General features: G+C 41.8%; 1 protein-coding gene across 1 annotated transcript in view; it reads left to right on the top strand.

The window, feature by feature from the left end:
* The window catches only part of LOC115163150 (growth arrest-specific protein 7-like), a 117,481-nt gene extending 102,080 nt beyond the window's left edge, over window positions 1–15,401 (top strand). Inside the window, exons 9-13 of the mRNA XM_029714813.1 lie at window positions 2,030–2,158; window positions 5,073–5,196; window positions 11,998–12,077; window positions 12,291–12,389; window positions 12,589–15,401. Of these exons, the coding sequence (XP_029570673.1) occupies window positions 2,030–2,158; window positions 5,073–5,196; window positions 11,998–12,077; window positions 12,291–12,389; window positions 12,589–12,702 (546 nt within the window). The 3' untranslated portion in view covers window positions 12,703–15,401. The remainder of the gene's footprint in view (window positions 1–2,029; window positions 2,159–5,072; window positions 5,197–11,997; window positions 12,078–12,290; window positions 12,390–12,588) is intronic.
* Window positions 15,402–20,960: the final 5,559 nt, after the last annotated feature.

Genomic DNA, 20,960 nt, shown 5'->3' with positions numbered 1-20,960 from the left:
CTCAAAAAATACACGGGGCGCAGCCCGGCAACCCTATAGCCTATCAAAAATGTTGTGTAAATAAAACACATAGGAAAAATCATCCAGCCCTTCACCTCAACGTAACACAGAACAATCCCGCACAAATCCCAAACAAGAAACAGACAAACTAAATACTCTCCCACTAATTACAAACAAGGAACAGGTGCGTACTAAACAGACATAACCAACAGACACATGAAACATGGATCGGTGGCAGCTAGTAGGGCAGCGACGACGACCGCCAAGCGCCGCCCGACCGGGGAGTGGCGCCACCTTCTGTGGACGTTGTGACACATATAGATTGTTTTTCACCCTCCCGCTAATAATCTCCTGGTCCTCAGCCGACACTCTACAGTTGAATCTAAGCAGTTCACTAGTCAAACTCTACATTGACCTACTTTTATATTTTAGAGAGGAGACAACTTTGTTACTGGAAATCATTGACATCTCTTGTATACACATCTAATGGGAATTTCATTTTTTTTGTTGCAATAGCTATCCTTACACAGCAAATTCTACAGTATTGAATCAACATGGAGTGTTACATTTAACACTGTTCCAGTGTCTATACGGGTCCACACTTTTCAGTGTTAAATTAATCCTTTGCTTAGTGCTGACGCATTTAAACCTTCTCAGTGTAAGGAAATTATACCTGTAGTTTTATGGTAACTCCCTTTGGGGTGTTGTTTTAACACAAAGCCTAATTTGCATATTTCCCAGTGTGCCTAACTATATATGACAATATATTACATATATCATAAGGCCTTATTTTGAGTGTCTAGTTTTACCTCAACAAAGTGGCCTGAAGCTCCTGGTTGAACTCAACTTGATGAATTTAACAACCATGTCTTTGTCACTAACAAATACAAAAACATCAAGCTGATGCAACTCAAATTTGGACCTCCTACAGGATCACAGTGACACTTTTGGTTTGAATTATGACTACAAAATCACTTTAAGTAACTGTACTCAGTTTATTAGATACACCACCCACTCCTACAGACAGAGAGTCACGTGGCTTGCTATATAAAGCAGGCAGACAGGCATCGAGGCATTCAGTTACTGTTACATTGAATGTTAGAATGGGGAAAACGAGTGACCTAAGCAACTTTGAGCGTGGTATGATCGTCAGTGCCAGACGCACCGGTTACAGTACCTCAGAAATGGCCAGTCTCCTGGGCTTTTAGCGCACGACAGTGTCTAGGGTTTACCGAGAATGGTGCGGCAAACAAAAAACATCCAGTCAGCTGTGGTCCTGTGAGTGAAAACAGCTCGTTGATGAGAGGTCGAAGGAGAATGGCAAGAATCATGTAAGCTAAGAGGTGGGCCACAAACAGGCAAATAATGGCGCAGTACAACAGTGGTGTGCAGAGCGACATCTCGTAACACACAACTCGTCGGTCCTTGTCACGGATGGGCTATTTCAGCAGACGACTGGGTTCCACTCCTATCAGCTAAAAACAAGAAAAAGCGGCTCCAGTGGCAACACGATCACCAACACTGGACAGTTGAGTAGTGGATGGGGCCAAGAGTCCATGGCCCTATCCTGCCTGGTGTCAACGGTACAAGCTGGTGGCAGTGGTGTAATGGTGTGGGGAATGTTTTCCTGGCACATGTTAGGTCCCTTGATACCAATTGAGCAATGTTTCAATGCCCCGAGGAGTTCAGGCTGTTCTGGAGGCAAAGGAGGGTCCGACCCGGTACTAGATGAGTGTACCTAATAAACTGGCCTTCGGTGTATCTTAAGTGCAGTAGTAATGACAGTTTTGAGTAATGACAACACATTGGGTTTTACATTGTAGGGAACACTGAGTCATTTGCTGTGTGAGGATATGAGATACAGGCATAAAAAACAAGACAAAACAAAACAACTGTATCATTATTTATTATCTATTTGTAGGAAAGGCCAGCTGTTTTTGTTAACCATGTGACTTGACCAGGAAAAAACTTCACGGATAGGCCTTCCAAACAGGTCTGCCTTTAAACTTCTGTTATTTAACTCTTTCAGCTCCAGAGTGAGGTGGAGAAGCCTCTGTTGACGTTCAGAGATAACTTTAAGAAGGACATGAAGCGGTTCAATCATCACATCTCAGAACTACGGAAACAGCTGGTTGGACGACACTCAGCCGTGGAGAAGGTACGCATCCTGACGCAGTGAGACGCAACAAACACACACACACACACACACACACACACACACACACACACACACACACACACACACACACAAAAACACACACAAAAACACACACACACACACACACACACACACACACACACACAGACACACACACACACACACACACACACACACACAAAAACACACACACACACACACACACACAAAAACACACAAGCACACACACACAAACACACACACAGAGACATGCACACAGAGGCACAAATACACACTCATAAAACATACAGAACTCAACGTAATATTAACTGTTCTTGCACTTACTTTGCAGCTGTAGAATTTCAGGAATCTTCTCAGACGTGATTAAAATTCCACAACTCCCCACTAAGACCGTTTCCTGTCAACACACACCCACACACACTACCACTTCCTTGTTCTATAAATAAAGATTGGACCGATCACTTCAGCTTCTACTGTCATCTCCCCACCAATCGTCATCTAGGGTTACGGTTAGTCATCTAGACATTCATCACAGACCTGTCATCTCCTCACCGTCAGTCATCTAGGGTTACGGTTAGTCATCTAGACATTCATCACAGGCCTGTCATCTCCTCACCGTCAGTCATCTAGGGTTACGGTTAGTCATCTAGACATTCATCACAGACCTGTCATCTCCTCACCATCAGTCATCTAGGGTTACGGTTAGTCATCTAGACATTCATCACAGACCTGTCATCTCCTCACCGTCAGTCATCTAGGGTTACGGTTAGTCATCTAGACATTCATCACAGGCCTGTCATCTCCTCACCGTCAGTCATCTAGGGTTACGGTTAGTCATCTAGACATTCATCACAGGCCTGTCATCTCCTCACCGTCAGTCATCTAGGGTTACGGTTAGTCATCTAGACATTCATCACAGACCTGTCATCTCCTCACCGTCAGTCATCTAGGGTTACGGTTAGTCATCTAGACATTCATCACAGACCTGTCCTCTCCTCACTGTCAGTCATCTAGGGTTATGGTTAGTCATCTAGACATTCATCACAGACCTGTCATCTCCTCACCATCAGTCATCTAGGGTTATGGTTAGTCATCTAGACATTCATCACAGACCTGTCATCTCCTCACCATCAGTCATCTAGGGTTATGGTTAGTCATCTAGACATTCATCACAGACCTGTCATCTCCTCACCATCAGTCATCTAGGGTTATGGTTAGTCATCTAGACATTCATCACGCATTCACACAAGTGGCTAATAGAAAGTAATAGCCTAGTGCAATACGCTGAAGTATGTCCCCATTTACTTTCCTATAAGCATTCATAACAGCTTATAACAACCTTATGCCAGCCTGTATAACATCGGAATGCATCTGTAGGCTCGTAAGGCTCTAACAGACAGACAGAAGGACCTGGAGGAGGAGACTCAGCAGCTATAAGCCTTCATAACACCTTATAACAGCCAAAGAAGTGCTTTGAAAGACTAGTCAAGGATCATATCACCTCCACCTTACCTGCCACCCTAGACCTACTTCTGTTTGCATACTGCCCGAACCGGTCCACAGACGATGCAGTCGCCATCACCCTGCACACTGCCCTACCCCATCTGGACAAGAGGAATAACCATGTAAGAATGCTGTTCATCAACTACAGCTCAGCATTCAGCACCATAGTGCCCTCCAAGCTCATCATCAAGCTGGAGGCCCTGGGTCTCAACCCCGCCCTGTGCAATTGGGTCCTGGACTTTCTGAAGGGCCGCCCCGAGGTGGTGAAGGTAGGAAACAATCTCCACTTCGCTAACCCTCACACTGGGGCCCCACAAGGGTGCATGCTCAGTCCCCTCCTGTACTCCTTGTTCACCCATGACTGAGTGGCCATGCGCGCCTCCAACTCAATCATCAAGTTTGCAGACGACACAACAGTAGTGGGCTTGATTACCAACAACGACGAGACAGCCGGAGTGTGGTGTCAGGAAAACAACCTCTCACTCAACGGCAACAAAACAAAGGAGATGATCGTGGACTTCAGGAAACAGCAGAGGGAGCAACCCCCTATCCACATCGACAGGACAGTAGTGGAGAAGGTGGAAAGTTTTAAGTTCCTCGGCGTACACATCACAGACAAACTGAAATGGTCCACCCACACCGACAGTGTGGCTTGTCATCTAAAACCCTGACAAACTTTTACAGATGCACAATTGAGAGCATCCTGTCGGGCTGCATCACCGCCTGGTACGGCAACTGCACCACCCTCAACCACAAGGCTCTCCAGAGGGTTGTGCGGTCTGTACAAAGCATCACCGGGGGCAAACTACCTGCCCTCCAGGACACCTACAGCACCCGATGTCACAGGAAGGCCAAAAGATCATCAAGAACAACAACCACCCGAGCCACTGCCTGTTCACTCCGCTATCATCTAGAAGGCGAGGTCAGTACAGGTGCATCAAAGCTGGGACCGAGAGACTGAAAAACAGCTTCTATCTCAAGGCCATCAGACTGCTAAACAGCAATCACTAACTCGCAGAGGCTGCTGCCTACATAGAGACTGAAATCACTGGCCACTTTAATAAATGGATCACTCGTCATTTTAAAAAATGCCACTTTAATAATGTTTACATATTGTACATTACTCATCTCATATGTATATACTGTATCTTATACCATCGTTTGCATCTTGCCTTTACCTCTCGGCCATCGCTCATCCATATATTTATATGTACATATTCTTATTCCATCCCTTTAGATTTGTGTGTATTAGGTAGTTGTTGGGGAATTGTTAGATTACTTGTTAGATATTACTGCACTGTCGGAACTAGAAGCACAAGCATTTCGCTACACTCGCATTAACATCTGCTAACCATGTGTATGTGACCAATAAAATTTGATTTGATTTGAAGATCTGCATGTATCTCTGTAGGCCCGTAAGGCTCTAGCGGACAGACAGAAGGACTTGGAGGTGAAAACCCAGCAGTTGGAGATCAAACTAAGCAACAAGATCGAGGAAGACATCAAGAAGGCTCAGCGAAAATCCACACAAGCAGGTTAGAGCCGGGTCAAAGGTCAAACCAAAGGTTATCAAAGGTCACTGTGGGGTTAGCCAGTGGGGTCAAAGACTCACATGTTTGTTATAACTGATATTGGTGTTACTTGTTTCGTCCCCATCTGGGAGTCTTGAGTGTTTTATCTGTGCAGATTACAGGTTATTCTAGCACAAATCTGACCAAGCGAGACTAGGGTATAGCTAGCTAACTTCAAACAAAAAGTTGTTTATGACATGATAAACAGACACTCTAAACCAACGATTCTCAAATGGTGGGTCGCGGGAGGTTTTGCTATCTGTGTATGAGTAAATAAGAAATAAATATATTTAAAAAATAAATGTATACTCTGAATTTAAACGACTTAAACCAGGCAGAAAGTGTGTAGAAATATTTTTATTTATTTTATAATTTAATCTCTTTTATTATCATTTTTATCACAGCATTTTGAATGTAGAGCTATTAGCAGTGCTATTTTGGTAGATTTTGTGGTCTCAAAGACTTGCAAAGCACACTGCTGGGTGTTATTCTAATGCCCCCAAACAAGGCATCTTACAGTCAGTGCATTGATCTAAAGTTGATTAAAAAAACAAAACACACATCACAGTCATAGCAAGTAAAACGTTTATGTAACCGTTACTGGGAATGTTTTTGTAAGTTAAGGCTACATTGGTCTTCAAAATATCTTGTATTTATAACAAAATACCTTTTCCATCTCTGGCAATTGCAAAGTACGTTCCTGTAATATTCACAGTAACTTGCAATCTGCTTCCTATAAGTTACTGTAAACTGCAGAGCAGTGACACAGTACAATGCTGAATAAAGTAAATGCTACTGTAATCATGTTGGTATTTTACATTATTTTATGGGATCAATTCAAGCAGGTTGGCTGTAGGCATTTACATATTACAGCATATTAATCAATACTTAGGTGTTTTATATCACTTGCACTTCTAGAGCCAAAACAAAGCTTTCCAAACTAGCAGTGCAGAACAGAACAGAGCAGAACAGAATATTTACGTGGGTAAATATTCAACCATTAAAAGGTTTAAGACCCGCTGCTGCTGCTGCTACTACTACTACTACTACTACTACCATGACCACTACCACTACTACTACTATTAGTACTACTATTACTACTACTACTACTACTACCATGACCACTACCACTACTACTACTATTACTACTACTACTACTACTACCATGACCACTACCACTACCACTACCACTACTACTACTACTACTACTACCACTACCACTACTATTACTACTACTACTACTACTACTACCATGACCACTACTACTACTACTACTACTACTACTACTACTACTACTACTACTACCACTACCACTACCACTACTATTACTACTACTACTACTACTACTACTACCATGACCACTACCACTACCACTACTACTACTACTACTACTACCACTACCACTACCACTACTATTACTACTACTACTACTACTACTACTACCATGACCACTACTACTACTACTACTACTACTACTACTACTACTACTACTACTACTACTACTTATTCTTCTTTGTGTAGCTTTCCGGCAGAATAGACGCTGTGTTGCTGCCTTTCGCAGGTCGGAGTGTAAATTGCACATTTTGGTCACAAACAAAAAAACTGGATAAAGGGGAATGGGAGAATTGCACCACTATCTAACCCTGCACCTATACACTATGCCCCAAAATCCAGCCACCCCATCCCACTACTTTGGCCCTAAAAGATCCTACACCAGGCCGTCGGCCTGGGAGGATGGAACCCTTTTTCTCTCAATACTTCCTGTAGATATTCTGTACTAAAATCTCCCCAGAATATTTCTCTGCTGCTGCAACTACCACATCTATCTTCTGTGAATTCCGCTCCATCAGTGCAGTGCAGTTGATCACCATGGCTATAAAACGCAAGAAATACAACCTTACTAAAGCTCATCCTCTCTGGAGCTCTCTCTCTTCAGGCCTACTCTTTGGGGGGTCTCCCAGTCAAATAACTCACCCTTGGGCTATCCTCTACTCTCTTCACTGCCTCAGCATAGGAAACCTGCCCCAACTCGAACTGTGGCAATCTCAACCTGTCTCTCTCATAGGGCACTTCGGATCCCACGTTGCATGGCCACCCCCCACAGTTGACACACAGTGCTTTCTCTATCGCAAACACCAGGAATATTATTTTTCATTTGATCCATCTCTATACTCAACGCTTCCTCACAGATCACAGTATTTAAGCGGCGCCCTGTTTCAGAGAGGAAAGCATGCCACATGTTGAGCTCCAAGCTGTGTGATGCGAAGCGCCCACTTCCTCTGGGTGGAGGATGCACAAAAAATCTAAATGATTCCACTTCTCAAAACTTTCCCAGATGTAACCATTCCCAGTTTGTCCTTTACCCAGCCTGACACAACATATGGGTCTGCAAAAAAGCAGGAATCCACTCTTTCCAAAAATCTCACTCCCACCGCTCTAAGACCCGCTACGACTCTGATCTGTTCCCTATATACATTTAATTGTTAGGGAACTACTACCATATATCCCTTAAATTGGTACCGGAATATTACTAACAGGTGCACCGCATAGCCATTTACAAGGCATGCAATAAAATATGTTATTGAGCCACCAATTCATTCTCCTCCCACAATTTTTATCCACAATGCACCAGAATTTACAGTATGCTGCAGTGCATATATAGCAAACAGCAATACAGTACTTTATTGTTGAACTGTATTGAAAATAACATCAGCAATTGCTAATAGTATTATACTGTATATTAACTATACCAACTGATATTAGGTGCTTCATATCACTTGCACTTTAGGCCTTAACAAAGCTTGACAGTGACTGACAGTGACTACTGGGCAGAACAGATCAAAAGGACATGGCTAAACACTCAACCATTAAAGGTTTGAAACTTGCATCCACTCTGATCTGTTCCCTAAATAAATGTAATTGTTAGGGAACCACTACCATATATCACTTAAATTACCGTAATTTCCGGACTATTAAGCGCACCTGAATATAAGCCGCACCCACTGAATTTTAATTATTATTTTTTTTTTAACATAAATAAGCCGCACATGTCTATAAGCCGCAGGTGCCTACCGGTACATTGAAACAAATTAACTTTACACAGGCTTTAACGAAACACGGCTTGTAACAAAAATAAATAGGCTTTAACGAAACACGGCTTGTAACAAAAATAAATAGGCTTTAACGAAACACGGCTTGTAACAAAAATAAATTAGCAGTAAGCTTTAGTTGTCTTTTTGCACTGAGTCAATTCCTCACGCTGCTGTTTCCAACGTCTTATCATCGACTCATTAAGACCAAGCTCCCGTGCAGCAGCTCTATTTCCTTTTCCAACAGCCAGATCAATCGCCTTCAACTTGAAAGCTGCATCATATGCATTTCTCCGTGTCTTTGCCATGATGAGGGTGACAAAATGACTACCATAATCAGAATGATGGGAAGTTTGAGAGCGCTCTATTTAATCTAAACAGTAAACAGAAAAGTTGTTTGACCTTAACCCGTTCGGCAATTTCATTGGTCTAATGAAAGCTTCATGCTGGCAAAAAACTGAGCACGTCACAGAATGTGTTTTTTTGGAGAAAAAAAATTGAAAGTGGGAAAAATCCATATATTAGCCGCGTCATTGTTTAAGCCGCGAGGTTCAAAGCCTGGGAAAAAAGTTGCGGCTTATAGTCCGGAATTTACGGTAGTACAGAGCTCTCACTAATGGGTGATAGAAATATAGCCACTTAAAGGCATGCCTCAAATATGTTAATGAGTGAGAAACAACAATACCATGCACCCACAAGTGTTGAAATTTTTTTTGCACTCCAAAAATGCAGCATGGTACTGTATTCTGAATTACAGCAATTGGCCAGTAAGTTACTGTAGAGTTTCAGGCCAAGATTTGTTGTCACGACTTCCGCCGAAGTCGGTCCCTCTCCTTGTTCGTTCGGCGGTCGACGTCACCGGCTTTCTAGCCGTCGCCGATTCATTTTCCATTTGTTTTGTCTTTGTTTTCTACACACCTGGTTTCTGTTCCCCAATTACATGTTCATTATTTAACCCTCTGTTTCCCCCATGTTTGTGTGCGTGTTTGTATATAATGTTCAGGTCGTTACTTGTTGGCTGCTATTGTTTGCCGGGTTCGTTATTACGCCCGTTATTTACGAGTGACCGGTAATTTCACGCACCTTTAGTATTTGTTTTATACTGGTGCTGTTCGTGGAATAAATTACCTTGTACACTCATCTCTGCTCTCCTGCGCCTGATTCCATGCACCAGTTACCCACAGCATGACATTTGTCAAATTCCTAAAATACAGTATATTACCATATTCTGCTGGGGTAGAGTATTCTCACTCACGGATGCGACAAATATTGCCTCTTAAAATGCACGCCTTAAATATGTTAATGAGCCAGAGACTCTTTCCCCATCCTCAAACATTTTCCCACAATGCACCATAAATAATAGTGTAAAACACATTTACAGTATGTTACTGTGCATTCTACAGTAATCTACTGTATTCAGTGTATACAGTAGCATACTGTTGATTAATAGAGGAAGTTAGTGATAAAATGACAAAACAGCTAACAGTGCATGCACACACTTGCACACATACATGTACACACACACGCACACACACACACACACTCACACACACACAAACGCACACACTCACACCTTCTTGCTTACGCCGTCTGTGTGAAAAACAGCATCAGTTATTGGTGATGATGATAGTGTGTGTGTGGCAGCTATGACAGTAGTCTCCCATGTTATCTTCCCTGACTAAAGACAATTAATTAAACACATTGTACTATATTTCTCCAACTACATAATATGACTAGGTCTTAAGGGAATTTAACACTGTGTTGGATAAGAGGTTTAAAAATGCAATTTAGGATAATCTCTGTGTCTCAGGCAAAACATTATGAAACAGAGGAGTTGGGCATTTTAGTGTCATATCTGTGTCATTTTAAAAGTATCTATCTGATGTTATTGTATGAGTAGGATAGGTTAGACTACAAACATGTTTTTGTCAGTATGTATTACCATGTAAGCTAATTGGAATGTATCAGACTGAAATGTGTATTAGATTATCAATATTTAACTATCTGATTAAGACTTCTGATATCTGATCATCTATAAGACTAAAACAACCTACTTAAATCAGATATAGATCAACTTATAGTAAGTTGTTGTGTGAGCCTTAGTTATGCACTTAGTTATCCATTTAGTTATCCATTTAGTTATCTATTTAGTTATCCACTTAGTTATCCACTTAGTTATCTATTTAGTTATCCACTTAGTTATCCACTTAGTTATCCACTTAGTTATCCACTTAGTTATCCATTTAGTTATCTATTTAGTTATCCACTTAGTTATCCACTTAGTTATCCATTTAGTTATCCACTTAGTTATCCACTTAGTTATCCACTTAGTTATCCATTTAGTTATCCATTTAGTTATTTATAAAATGTCTGCCCTGCTAGAGCTGTCCCGGTCAACTGTAAGTGCTGTTATTGTGAAGTGGAAACGTTTATGAGCAACAACAGCTTAGCCGCAAAGTGGTATGCCACACAAGCTCACAGAATGGGATCACCGAGTGCTGAAGCGTGTAGCGCATAAAAGTAATCTGTCCTCGGTTGCAACACTTACTACCCAGTTCCAAACTGCCTTTGGAAGCAACATCAGCACAATATGCCGAGCAGCCACACACAATGGCCGTGGCCGAGCCATGGCCGAGCAACCACTCACAAGCCTAAGATCACCATATGCAATGCCAAGCGTTAGCTGGAGTGGTGTAAAGATCGCCACCATTGGTCTCTGGAGCAGTGGAAACACGTTCTCTGGAGTGATGAATCACACTTCACCATCTGGCAGTCCGACAGACTAATCTGGGTTTGGCAGATGCCAGGAGAACAATACCTGCCCGAATGCAAAGTGCCAACTATAAAATCTGGTGGAGGAGGAATAATGGTCTGGGGCTGTTTTTCATGGTTCGGGCTAGGTCCCTTAGTTCCAGTGAAGGGAAATCTTAACACTACAGCATACAATAACATTCTAGACCATTCTGTGCTTCCAACTTTGTGGCAACAGTTTGTGGAAGGCCCTTTCCTGTTTCAGCATGACAATGCCACCGTGCACAAAGCAAGGCCCATACAGAAATGGTTTGTCGAGATCGGTGTGGAAGAACTTGACAGGCCTACACAGAGCCCTGGCCTCAACCCCATCAAACACCTTTGGGATGAATTGGAACACCGACTGTGAGCCAAGCCTAATCGCCCAATATCAGTGCCTGACCTCACTAATGCTGTTGTTGCTGAATGTAAGCAAGTCCCCGCAGCAATGTTCCAACATCTAGTGGAAAGCCTTCCCAGAAGAGTGGAGGCTGTTATAGCAGCAAAGAGGGGACCAACTCCATAATAATGTCCATGATTTTGGAATGAGATGTTCGATGAGCAGGTGTCCACATACTTTTGGTCATGTAGTGTACTTTGTTTTTGGTAAATGTACTTGATACGATTGTGATGTATCTCACCTAGATATCTTAAGATGAATGCAATAATTGTAAGTTGCTCTGAATATGAGCATCTGCTAATTGACTTTAAATGTACTGGTAAAATGTCAAATGTTGTTGCTTTTGTAAATTAATATTTGGACTTTGACTCCCCCTGAAGTTATATAACAACCATTTCAAGCTTCATAAACCCGGAGGAAAGAAAGGTGCAGCCAGTGTCCAAAGCAGAGATAAGCTTGGCAAAAACAGTATTTTCTGTCTACCAGGAGACGACCTGATGCGCTGTGTCGACCTTTACAACCAGTCGCAGTCCAAATGGTTTGAGGAGATGGTGACCACAAGCCTGGTAAGACTCTCCTTTGTATTTCCTCCTTTTCACTGATGGTGAATCTGTATGTAGCGTATTGCTTTGGTAGCCTGGGTGCTAGTCTGTTTCTACTTCAGCCATCTTCAGGAACAGTGAGGCTGGCTATCAGTGAGTCTGGCAAACTACAGAAAGGATTCGTCTGAATCACGTAATCCAAAAACCATAATCCCTTCAATCCTTTCTGTCCTTCAGGAGCTGGAGAGGCTGGAGGTAGAGAGGGTGGAGATGATACGACAGCATCTGTGTCAGTACACCACCTTACGGCACGAGACGGACATGTTTAACCAGAGTGTAAGTCAAGCACCACATTGTATTACCAGTAGAGAGCACTCAATGCCTTGTTTTTCTGTATATTTTCAGATCTGCACACAAACACACACGCACGTGCACGCACGCACACACACACACACACACACACACACACACACACACACACACACACACACACACACACACAGGGTATTGACTGTTTTTCCACGTGTCCTTGCAGACGATGGAGCCAGTGGACCAGCTGTTACAGAGTGTGGACCCAGCTAGAGACAGAGAGCTCTGGGTCCAGGAGCAGAAGACAGGAGACATCAGGCCTGTGGACATTGAGATATAACACACCTGGTTCCCAGGGGTCACACACATGTGGATCCACAAGCCTGGATCTTTACAGGGGGCTTCAATGCCAACTTTGAGATATTATGGACATCCTGAGAAATCTGGATGGCTCGCTCCACAGACACCTGTCTGCTCTTGAGAGAGTGAGCACCACCACCAGACTGTGTTCATTATGACCTATAGGATTCTATATGGTAGACAGACAGTGTTCATTAGACCTAGAGGATTCTATATGGTAGACAGACAGTGTTCATTATTACCTAGAGGATTCTATATGGTAGACAGACAGTGTTCATTAGACCGAGAGGATTCTATATGGTAGACAGACAGTGTTCATTAGACCTAGAGGATTCTCTATGGTAGACAGACAGTGTTCATTAGACCTAGAGGATTCTATATGGTAGACAGACAGTGTTCATTATTACCTAGAGGATTCTATATGGTAGACAGACAGTGTTCATTATGACCTAGAGGATTCTATATGGTAGACAGACAGTTCATTATGACCTAGAGGATTCTATATGGTAGACAGACAGTGTTCATTATGACCTAGAGGATTTTATATGGTAGACAGACAGTGTTCATTATGACCTAGAGGATTCTATATGGTAGACAGACAGTGTTCATTATGACCTAGAGAATTCTATATGGTAGACAGACAGTGTTCATTATGACCTAGAGGATTCTATATGGTAGACAGACAGTGTTCATTACGACCTAGAGGATTCTATATGGTAGACAGACAGTGTTCATTATGACCTAGAGGATTCTATATGGTAGACAGACAGTGTTCATTATGACCTAGAGGATTCTATATGGTAAACAGACAGTGTTCATTACGACCTAGAGGATTCTATATGGTAGACAGACAGTGTTCATTAGACCGAGAGGATTCTATATGGTAGACAGACAGTGTTCATTAGACCGAGAGGATTCTATATGGTAGACAGACAGTGTTCATTACGACCTAGAGGATTCTATATTGTAGACAGACAGTGTTCATTACGACCTAGAGGATTCTATATGGTAGACAGACAGTGTTCATTAGACCGAGAGGATTCTATATGGTAGACAGACAGTGTTCATTATGACCTAGAGGATTCTATATGGTAGACAGACAGTGTTCATTATGACCTAGAGGATTCTATTTGGTAGACAGACAGTGTTCATTATGACCTAGAGGATTCTATATGGTAGACAGACAGTGTTCATTATGACCTAGAGGATTCTATATGGTAGACAGACAGTGTTCATTATGACCTAGAGGATTCTATATGGTAGACAGACAGTGTTCATTATGACCTAGAGGATTCTATATGGTAGACAGACAGTGTTCATTATGACCTAGAGGATTCTATTTGGTAGACAGACAGTGTTCATTGTGACCTAGAGGATTCTATATGGTAGACAGACAGTGTTCATTATGACCTAGAGGATTCTATATGGTAGACAGACCGGTTGATGTTTCCTCTCACTGGTAGTGAGAGGAAGCCCTCTGGCGGGCAGTGGGAGAAGATGGAACAAGATGGATTTTGGCCAACATTCCTGCACATTTTCTAATTGATTAAACATTTGATCTTAATACAGTTTTCTGTTCCCAAAACTAGAATAAATTATGAACAGAGTGGACAAATTTTTGTAGACTTTAATCTTTTCAAAAGTTTGAAAAAATTGCGCTGTTTAGGAGTGCAAAGGCGAATTGAGTTATTGCACAGGCGCACTTCACAGAGTAGGCGTTCCGTAACGGAAATATGCAGATATATTCTAGAATGCGCCAATAGGATATTGCTAGGGCGTGCTTGGCTCTGCCCACCTCCTTCCTTGTTCTGCCCATTATGACTAATTTGTTCCCTTTGGAAACGACAAGCTGTGGTCTATCTTGGTTTAGTCATGAAAATCTTTGTTAGAATTGTCTGTATAAACACACTCAGTAAATTGTTGACCAATTGAAATACTAACACAGAGGTTAATTAGGAAATTGAACAGCTACTGCTGCTGCTATGTAATACAACGTACATCAAATGCAATCAAATGTATAGATTATATTTTATCTAAATGTGAACTATAAAGTGAGGTTTTTAAGGTGAACGTTGATGTAAGAAGTATCAGCTGATGTAAGAAGGGCTTTCTAAATAAATTTGATTTGATTCTGGGTTGTTTTCTGAGGGCAAAATGGGGTGCAACTCAATGTTAGCAAGGTGTTCCTAATGTTTTGTACACTCAGTGTGTTTATCTATCCTGTATATACACACACAGTGCACAGGAGTGCGGGTACAGTTGAAATGAATAATGGAATTTTAGTGTAGCGTTGTCTTGTATCTATCCGGTAAGTGTTACACATATAGGCCTACAGTCCTACTGTCCAATGCAGATACATACATGTTATACAGAGTGTTCCATTACTATCTGGTTCAAAAACCTTGAAAGTTCTAAGGATTCTACATGGACATAACTCCTGAATGTTTGTCGTTAATGTTTTTGGCATTAATATTATAAATAAATAGATATACATTTTATTTTACAACTATCTCTGGTAGTTTCTTTCGGCTGTTTTGATTTGACAAAATACTGGATTATTATTGATATATTATTATTTTTGGAAGTGTTTGTGGTTCAGGTAAAATATATTGAGTGTACATTGATATATTTAAGGAATGAATAAGGGTTTATTTCTAATAAACACATTTTCACATTAAAGTCATTTTACATTTTTTGGCAGTGATATAATGTATATTCTGAACAAAAATATAAAATGCAACATGCAGCAATTTCAAAGATTTTACTGAGTTACATTTCATATAAGGAAATCAGTCAATTGAAATAAATAAATGTGGCTCTAATCTAGGAATTTCACATGACTGGAAATACAGATATGCATGCATCTGTTGGTTAAAAGTAGATCAGGGGCGTGGATCAGAAAACCAGTCAGTATCTGGTGTGACAACCATTTGCCTCATGTAGCGCAACACATCTACTTTGCATAGAGTTGATCAGGCTGTTGATTGTGGCCTGTGGAATGTTGTCCCACTGGAAGCTGAAAATGTCCCAGTTCTTCCATGGCCTGCATATTCACCAGACATGTCACCCATTGAGCATGTTTGGGATGATCTGGATCGACGTCTACGATAGAGTGTTCCATTTCCCGCCAATATCCAACAACATTCAACAGCCTGATCGACTCTATTCAAAGGAGATTTTCTGATCCACACCCCTACTTTTTTTAAGGTATCTGTGACCAACAGATGCATATCTGTATTCCCAGTCATGTGAAATCAGTAGACTAGGGCCTAATGACTTCATTTCAATTTACTGATTTTCTTCTATGAATTGTAACTCAGTAAAATCTTTGAAATTGTTGCATGTTGCGTTTATATTTTTGTTCAGTGTATATCTAGGAGATCTAAGAAAGCTCAGAAAATATTTTAGTTTTTTAACCGGTACCAGTAACCTTCAGTTAAGTCCTGTGACACTTTTGGGGGTCATAGAGCAAAATGAAGAACACCATCGTCAGAGTCCCCCTTTTCTGTAGTGGGGTCATATTAGTTTGTAGGTCAAACTGTTCGGAAGCTACAGACAGAAGTTAGCACATCGGCGGTACCGACTTCAGACGAGTCCCGTTGGGCTAGTGGGGTCATAGAGCAAAACGGAGAACACCATTGTGACAGTCTCCCCTTTCCGTAGAGTGGTCATATTAGTTATTAGGTCAAACCATTCAGACGTGAGAAGACTGACTGACAAGCATTGCTCTAGCTCTGCCACTTTCAAACGCAATAATAATCATCTTCGGAAATGACTTTGTCAAAGCAACAAAATAACCAGGGCTTTACAATGATGGTGACAACTGTGGATACATTTTGGGGTTAAGTGGGTCAAATCTTCCTAGAAGTCACAGAGGGTGCATGGAAGGACATGTCAAAATGCTGATTTTTTTTGCAGGTTAGCAAGTCCTTATTCATATAAAACATTTGATTTATTTAGTTATCTGTGTTTTATATTAGAGGGCACTTCGTTTAATATACAAGGCTAATACAGTACAATATTGGTGCACAATTTCTAGTTAAATATCAAATGGACTCATAAGGCACTCTTTTCGTGGAACGACCCAAATGCTTAAAAGAAAATTCAAGTATGTGCTTGCAATAAACAAAGTCCTCGGTTTGATTGAATTCCAACCCTTGGGTTCCATAATGAATTGCCTTAGTCCATCAAGCAGTCTCCTAAAACCCACCTCAGCCCCCTCAGCCCTCTTCCCCTCAGCCCTTCACCTCAGCCCCCTCAGCCCTCTTCCCCTCAGCCCTTCACCTCAGCCCCCTCAGCCCTCTTCACCTCAGCCCCCTCAGCCCTCTTCACCTCAGCCCCCTCAGCCCTCTTCACCTCAGCCCTTCACCTCAGCCCTTCACCTCAGCCCTTCACCTCAGCCCTTCACCTCAGCCCCCTCAGCCCTTTTCCCCTCAGCCCTTTTCCCGTCAGTCCTCTTCACCTCAGCCCTCTTCCCCTCAGCCCTCTTTCCCTCAGCCCTTCACCTCAGCCCCCTCAGCCCTCTTCCCCTCAGCCCTCTTCCCCTCAGCCCTTCACCTCAGCCCCCTCAGCCCTCTTCCCCTCAGCCCTTTTGCCGTCAGTCCTCTTCACCTCAGCCCCCTCAGCCCTCTTCCCCTCAGCCCCCTCAGCCCTCTTCCCCTCAGCCCCCTCAGCCCCCTCAGCTCAGCCCCCCCCCCCCCCCCCGGGACACTGTTGTTGTAGTGAGGGGTTGTGGGGCCAAGGTGTTGGATGCTCAGAGGCATATCCCAGCCACAGTAAAACTACAAACAAATGTAAACCAACATATTTCTCTGTAAAAACAAGTATTTGTCTGTAAAATGGGGGGGTATGGGAGACGGGGACTTTTCATACATGTTTGTGAGACCATTATAACTGATATTAGGTGACAGGTAGCCTAGTGGTTAGAGTGTTGGTCCAGTAATCAAAAGGTTGCAAGTTCGAATCCCTGAGCTGACATGGTAAAAATATATAATTCTGCCCCTGAACAAGGCAGTTAACCCACTGTTCCTAAGCCGTCATTGAAAATAAGAATTTGTTCTTAACTGACTTGCCTGGTTAATTTTTTTAGTTTTTTTAAATAAAAAATATGTGGGATATGGTTGTTCGTGAGACCATTATAACTGATATGTGGTATATGCTTGTCAATATAGTTGGAGGAATTAATCAAATCGGCGTGCTTCGAGTCACATATCTACTGCTCGAAGTTAAAAGTTGCCCTTAGGCACAGGTCTAGCATCAACCTACCTTCCCCCGGATCCAAACATTGGGAATGTAACCATTGGGAATGAAAACCATTGGGAGTGAAAGCATTACATTACATTTAAGTCATTTAGCAGACGCTCTTATCCAGAGCGACTTACAAATTGGTGCATTCACCTATAATATCCAGTAGAACAAACACTTTACAATAGTGCATCTAAATCCTTTAAAGGGGGGTGAAAACCATTGGGAGTGAAACCACTGGGAGTGAAAACCACTGGGAGTGAAAACCATTGGGAGTGAAACCACTGGGAGTGAAAACCACTGGGAGTGAAACCATTGGGAGTGAAAACCATTGGAAGTGAAATCCATTGGGAGTGAAAACCACTGGGAGTGAAACCATTGGGAGTGAAACCATTGGGAGTGAAAACCATTGGGAGTGAAAACCATTATCGGGAGTGAAAACCATTATTGGGAGTGAAAACCACTGGGAGTGAAAACCATTGGGAGTGAAACCACTGGGAGTGAAACCATTGGGAGTGAAACCACTGGGAGTGAAACCATTGGGAGTGAAAACCATTGGGAGTGAAACCATTGGGAGTGAAAACCATTATTGGGAGTGAAACCACTGGGAGTGAAAACCATTGGGAGTGAAACCATTGAGAATGAAAACCATTGGGAGTGAAAACCATTGGGAGTGAAAACCACTGGGAGTGAAACCATTGGGAGTGAAAACCATTGGGAGTGAAACCATTGGGAGTGAAACAATTGGGAGTGAAAACCATTGGGAGTGAAAACCATTGGGAGTGAAACCATTGAGAATGAAAACCATTGGGAGTGAAACCATTGGGAGTGAAAACCATTGGGAGTGAAACCATTGGGAGTGAAAACCATTATTGGGAGTGAAAACCATTGGGAGTGAAACCATTAAACTGATCCATTTCTAAGGAGCAACTTGGACAGACTCTGTCATGCTCCAGCATGATCATAGCAGCAGGTCTGGAGGTGCATGACGCACCTTTATGGAATCTGATTCGTTGTGGGTTGTTGCCATGGTTACATTATGCCTTGTACTGTACATCCACCCAGTACATTCTTCAGATTAATTATAACTCTGGCAGAGAAGGGCCTGTCTCATCGAATCCCATTGTGACACAGGGGGGACTATTTGGCATGACAGGCCCTCTCGTTTCAGTGTCATCATCGCATCTACATGTATCATCCCAAGCCACATCAGTTAGCCTCATTGGAATGAACATTCTACATTACCATGGAAACTAATTGCATCACAATACCAGGCAGCCATTGCGAGTGTACCCATGAGTTTAACAGTCAACTTGCCAGGGTTAGAGGTTCCAAGTCCCTTCTATTTCTATTCTACAGTATACATACACATACTTTCTTATCCTGTGGAGAATAACAAGAGATCAGAGATGACAGAGACAGATAGCGAGGAGGGTAGATAATGGTTCCTTGCTGTACATACATATGTATCTTATACAAGTCACAAGATGTATTGTTTTTAAAAAGGTAAGTGAAGAGTCTCTCCAAGTCGATGTGAGACAATCCACAATATTGTCTGCCCCGCAATGAATTAATCAATTTCAGTTGATAATGATAGTGCTGAACAATAAGCAATTATGGCTTTTCTAAGCTCATCGTAGCTTGTTCCCATGAAAAACGTGACTAAAAGTCTCTGAAACTGTTTTTTTGTTAGACAATTTGATATACTAGACAATTCAGTCAAGTCAAGCTGATTACCGGGCTATGAGCATTCAGATCTGTGGTCAGTCTGTAGTCAGGTACATTCTGGTTGTACTCTATGGTAGATGTACAGTACCTGTCAAAAGTTTGGACACCTACTCATTCATGGGTTTTTCTTTATTTTTACAATGTTCTAAATTGTACAATAATAGTGAAAACATTAATACTATGAAATAACACATATGGAATCATGTAGTAACCAAAAAAGTGTTAAACGAGTAGCCACCCATTGCCTTGATGAAATGGGCCTGCAGTCCAATAGAGAGAGGTACACACCTGACAACAACAACAAAATAGGGGACATCCTTATCCAGGATTTGATGTTGCAACAGAATCATGATTATACATGCGTTTGTAAATAATAACACAGTAATACATGAATGCGTTATTTTCCTTTTTCTGTATAATGTGCTGTAAATTTGAAATTATAAAATTAATGAATGAATGAATACTCTCAAGTGTTTTCCACAAGCCAAATAGAAAAAGTAGCCAGGGTTTATGGTGTTAAGATTATTTTGGCAGAACAAGCTCTATTGGTCCCCCCTTTGCTGCTATCCACTAGATGTTGGAACATTGCTGTGGGGACTTAAAAAAGAAATGTATAACCAAAACATACAATATACTTGCAGTGAAGCCACTCAACAACTATACCACACCACACATCCAACAGACTCCCATTCAGAGCGACACACAGAAGCAACCAGGGTCAACGCCCTGCTCAAGAGCACGTCGACAGATCTCCCACAAGACAAAAAAAAACAGGGACGTGAACCCTACAAGATCCCCACACAGTTCCCCATAGCTGTCCCTCAAACATCCGAGACCCCTCCCACAGTCACACCAAGAAAAAATAAATAAATACAAAATAAAATAATAAAATAAAAAATAAAATATATTCCATTCCCCACCCCAAGAACCCCCCCAATGCACCAACAACCAAGAAAGTTATTTCATGAGAAAAAAAGAAAAAGAAAAGAGAAAACAACAATGCAAAAAAACAAAGAACATCAAGGACAACTAAAATCATAACAGCAAGGCCAACTGTATATGTTTGAGTGCATGTCTGGCACTATTTACATACACTACCGTTCAAAAGTTTGGTTTCACTTAGAAATGTCCTTGTTTTTGAAAGAAAAGCTATTTTTCTGTCCATTAAAATAACATCAAATTGATCAGAAATACAGTGTAGACATTGTTAATGTTGTAAATAACTATTGTGGCTGGAAACAGCAGCTTTTTTATGGAATATCTAAT

This window comes from Salmo trutta, chromosome 2, assembly GCF_901001165.1.
Source record: "Salmo trutta chromosome 2, fSalTru1.1, whole genome shotgun sequence".
Classification (NCBI taxonomy): Eukaryota; Metazoa; Chordata; class Actinopteri; order Salmoniformes; family Salmonidae; genus Salmo; species Salmo trutta.
Note: the sequence above shows the minus strand (reverse complement) of the source record. Positions and strands in the feature narration are given on the sequence as shown.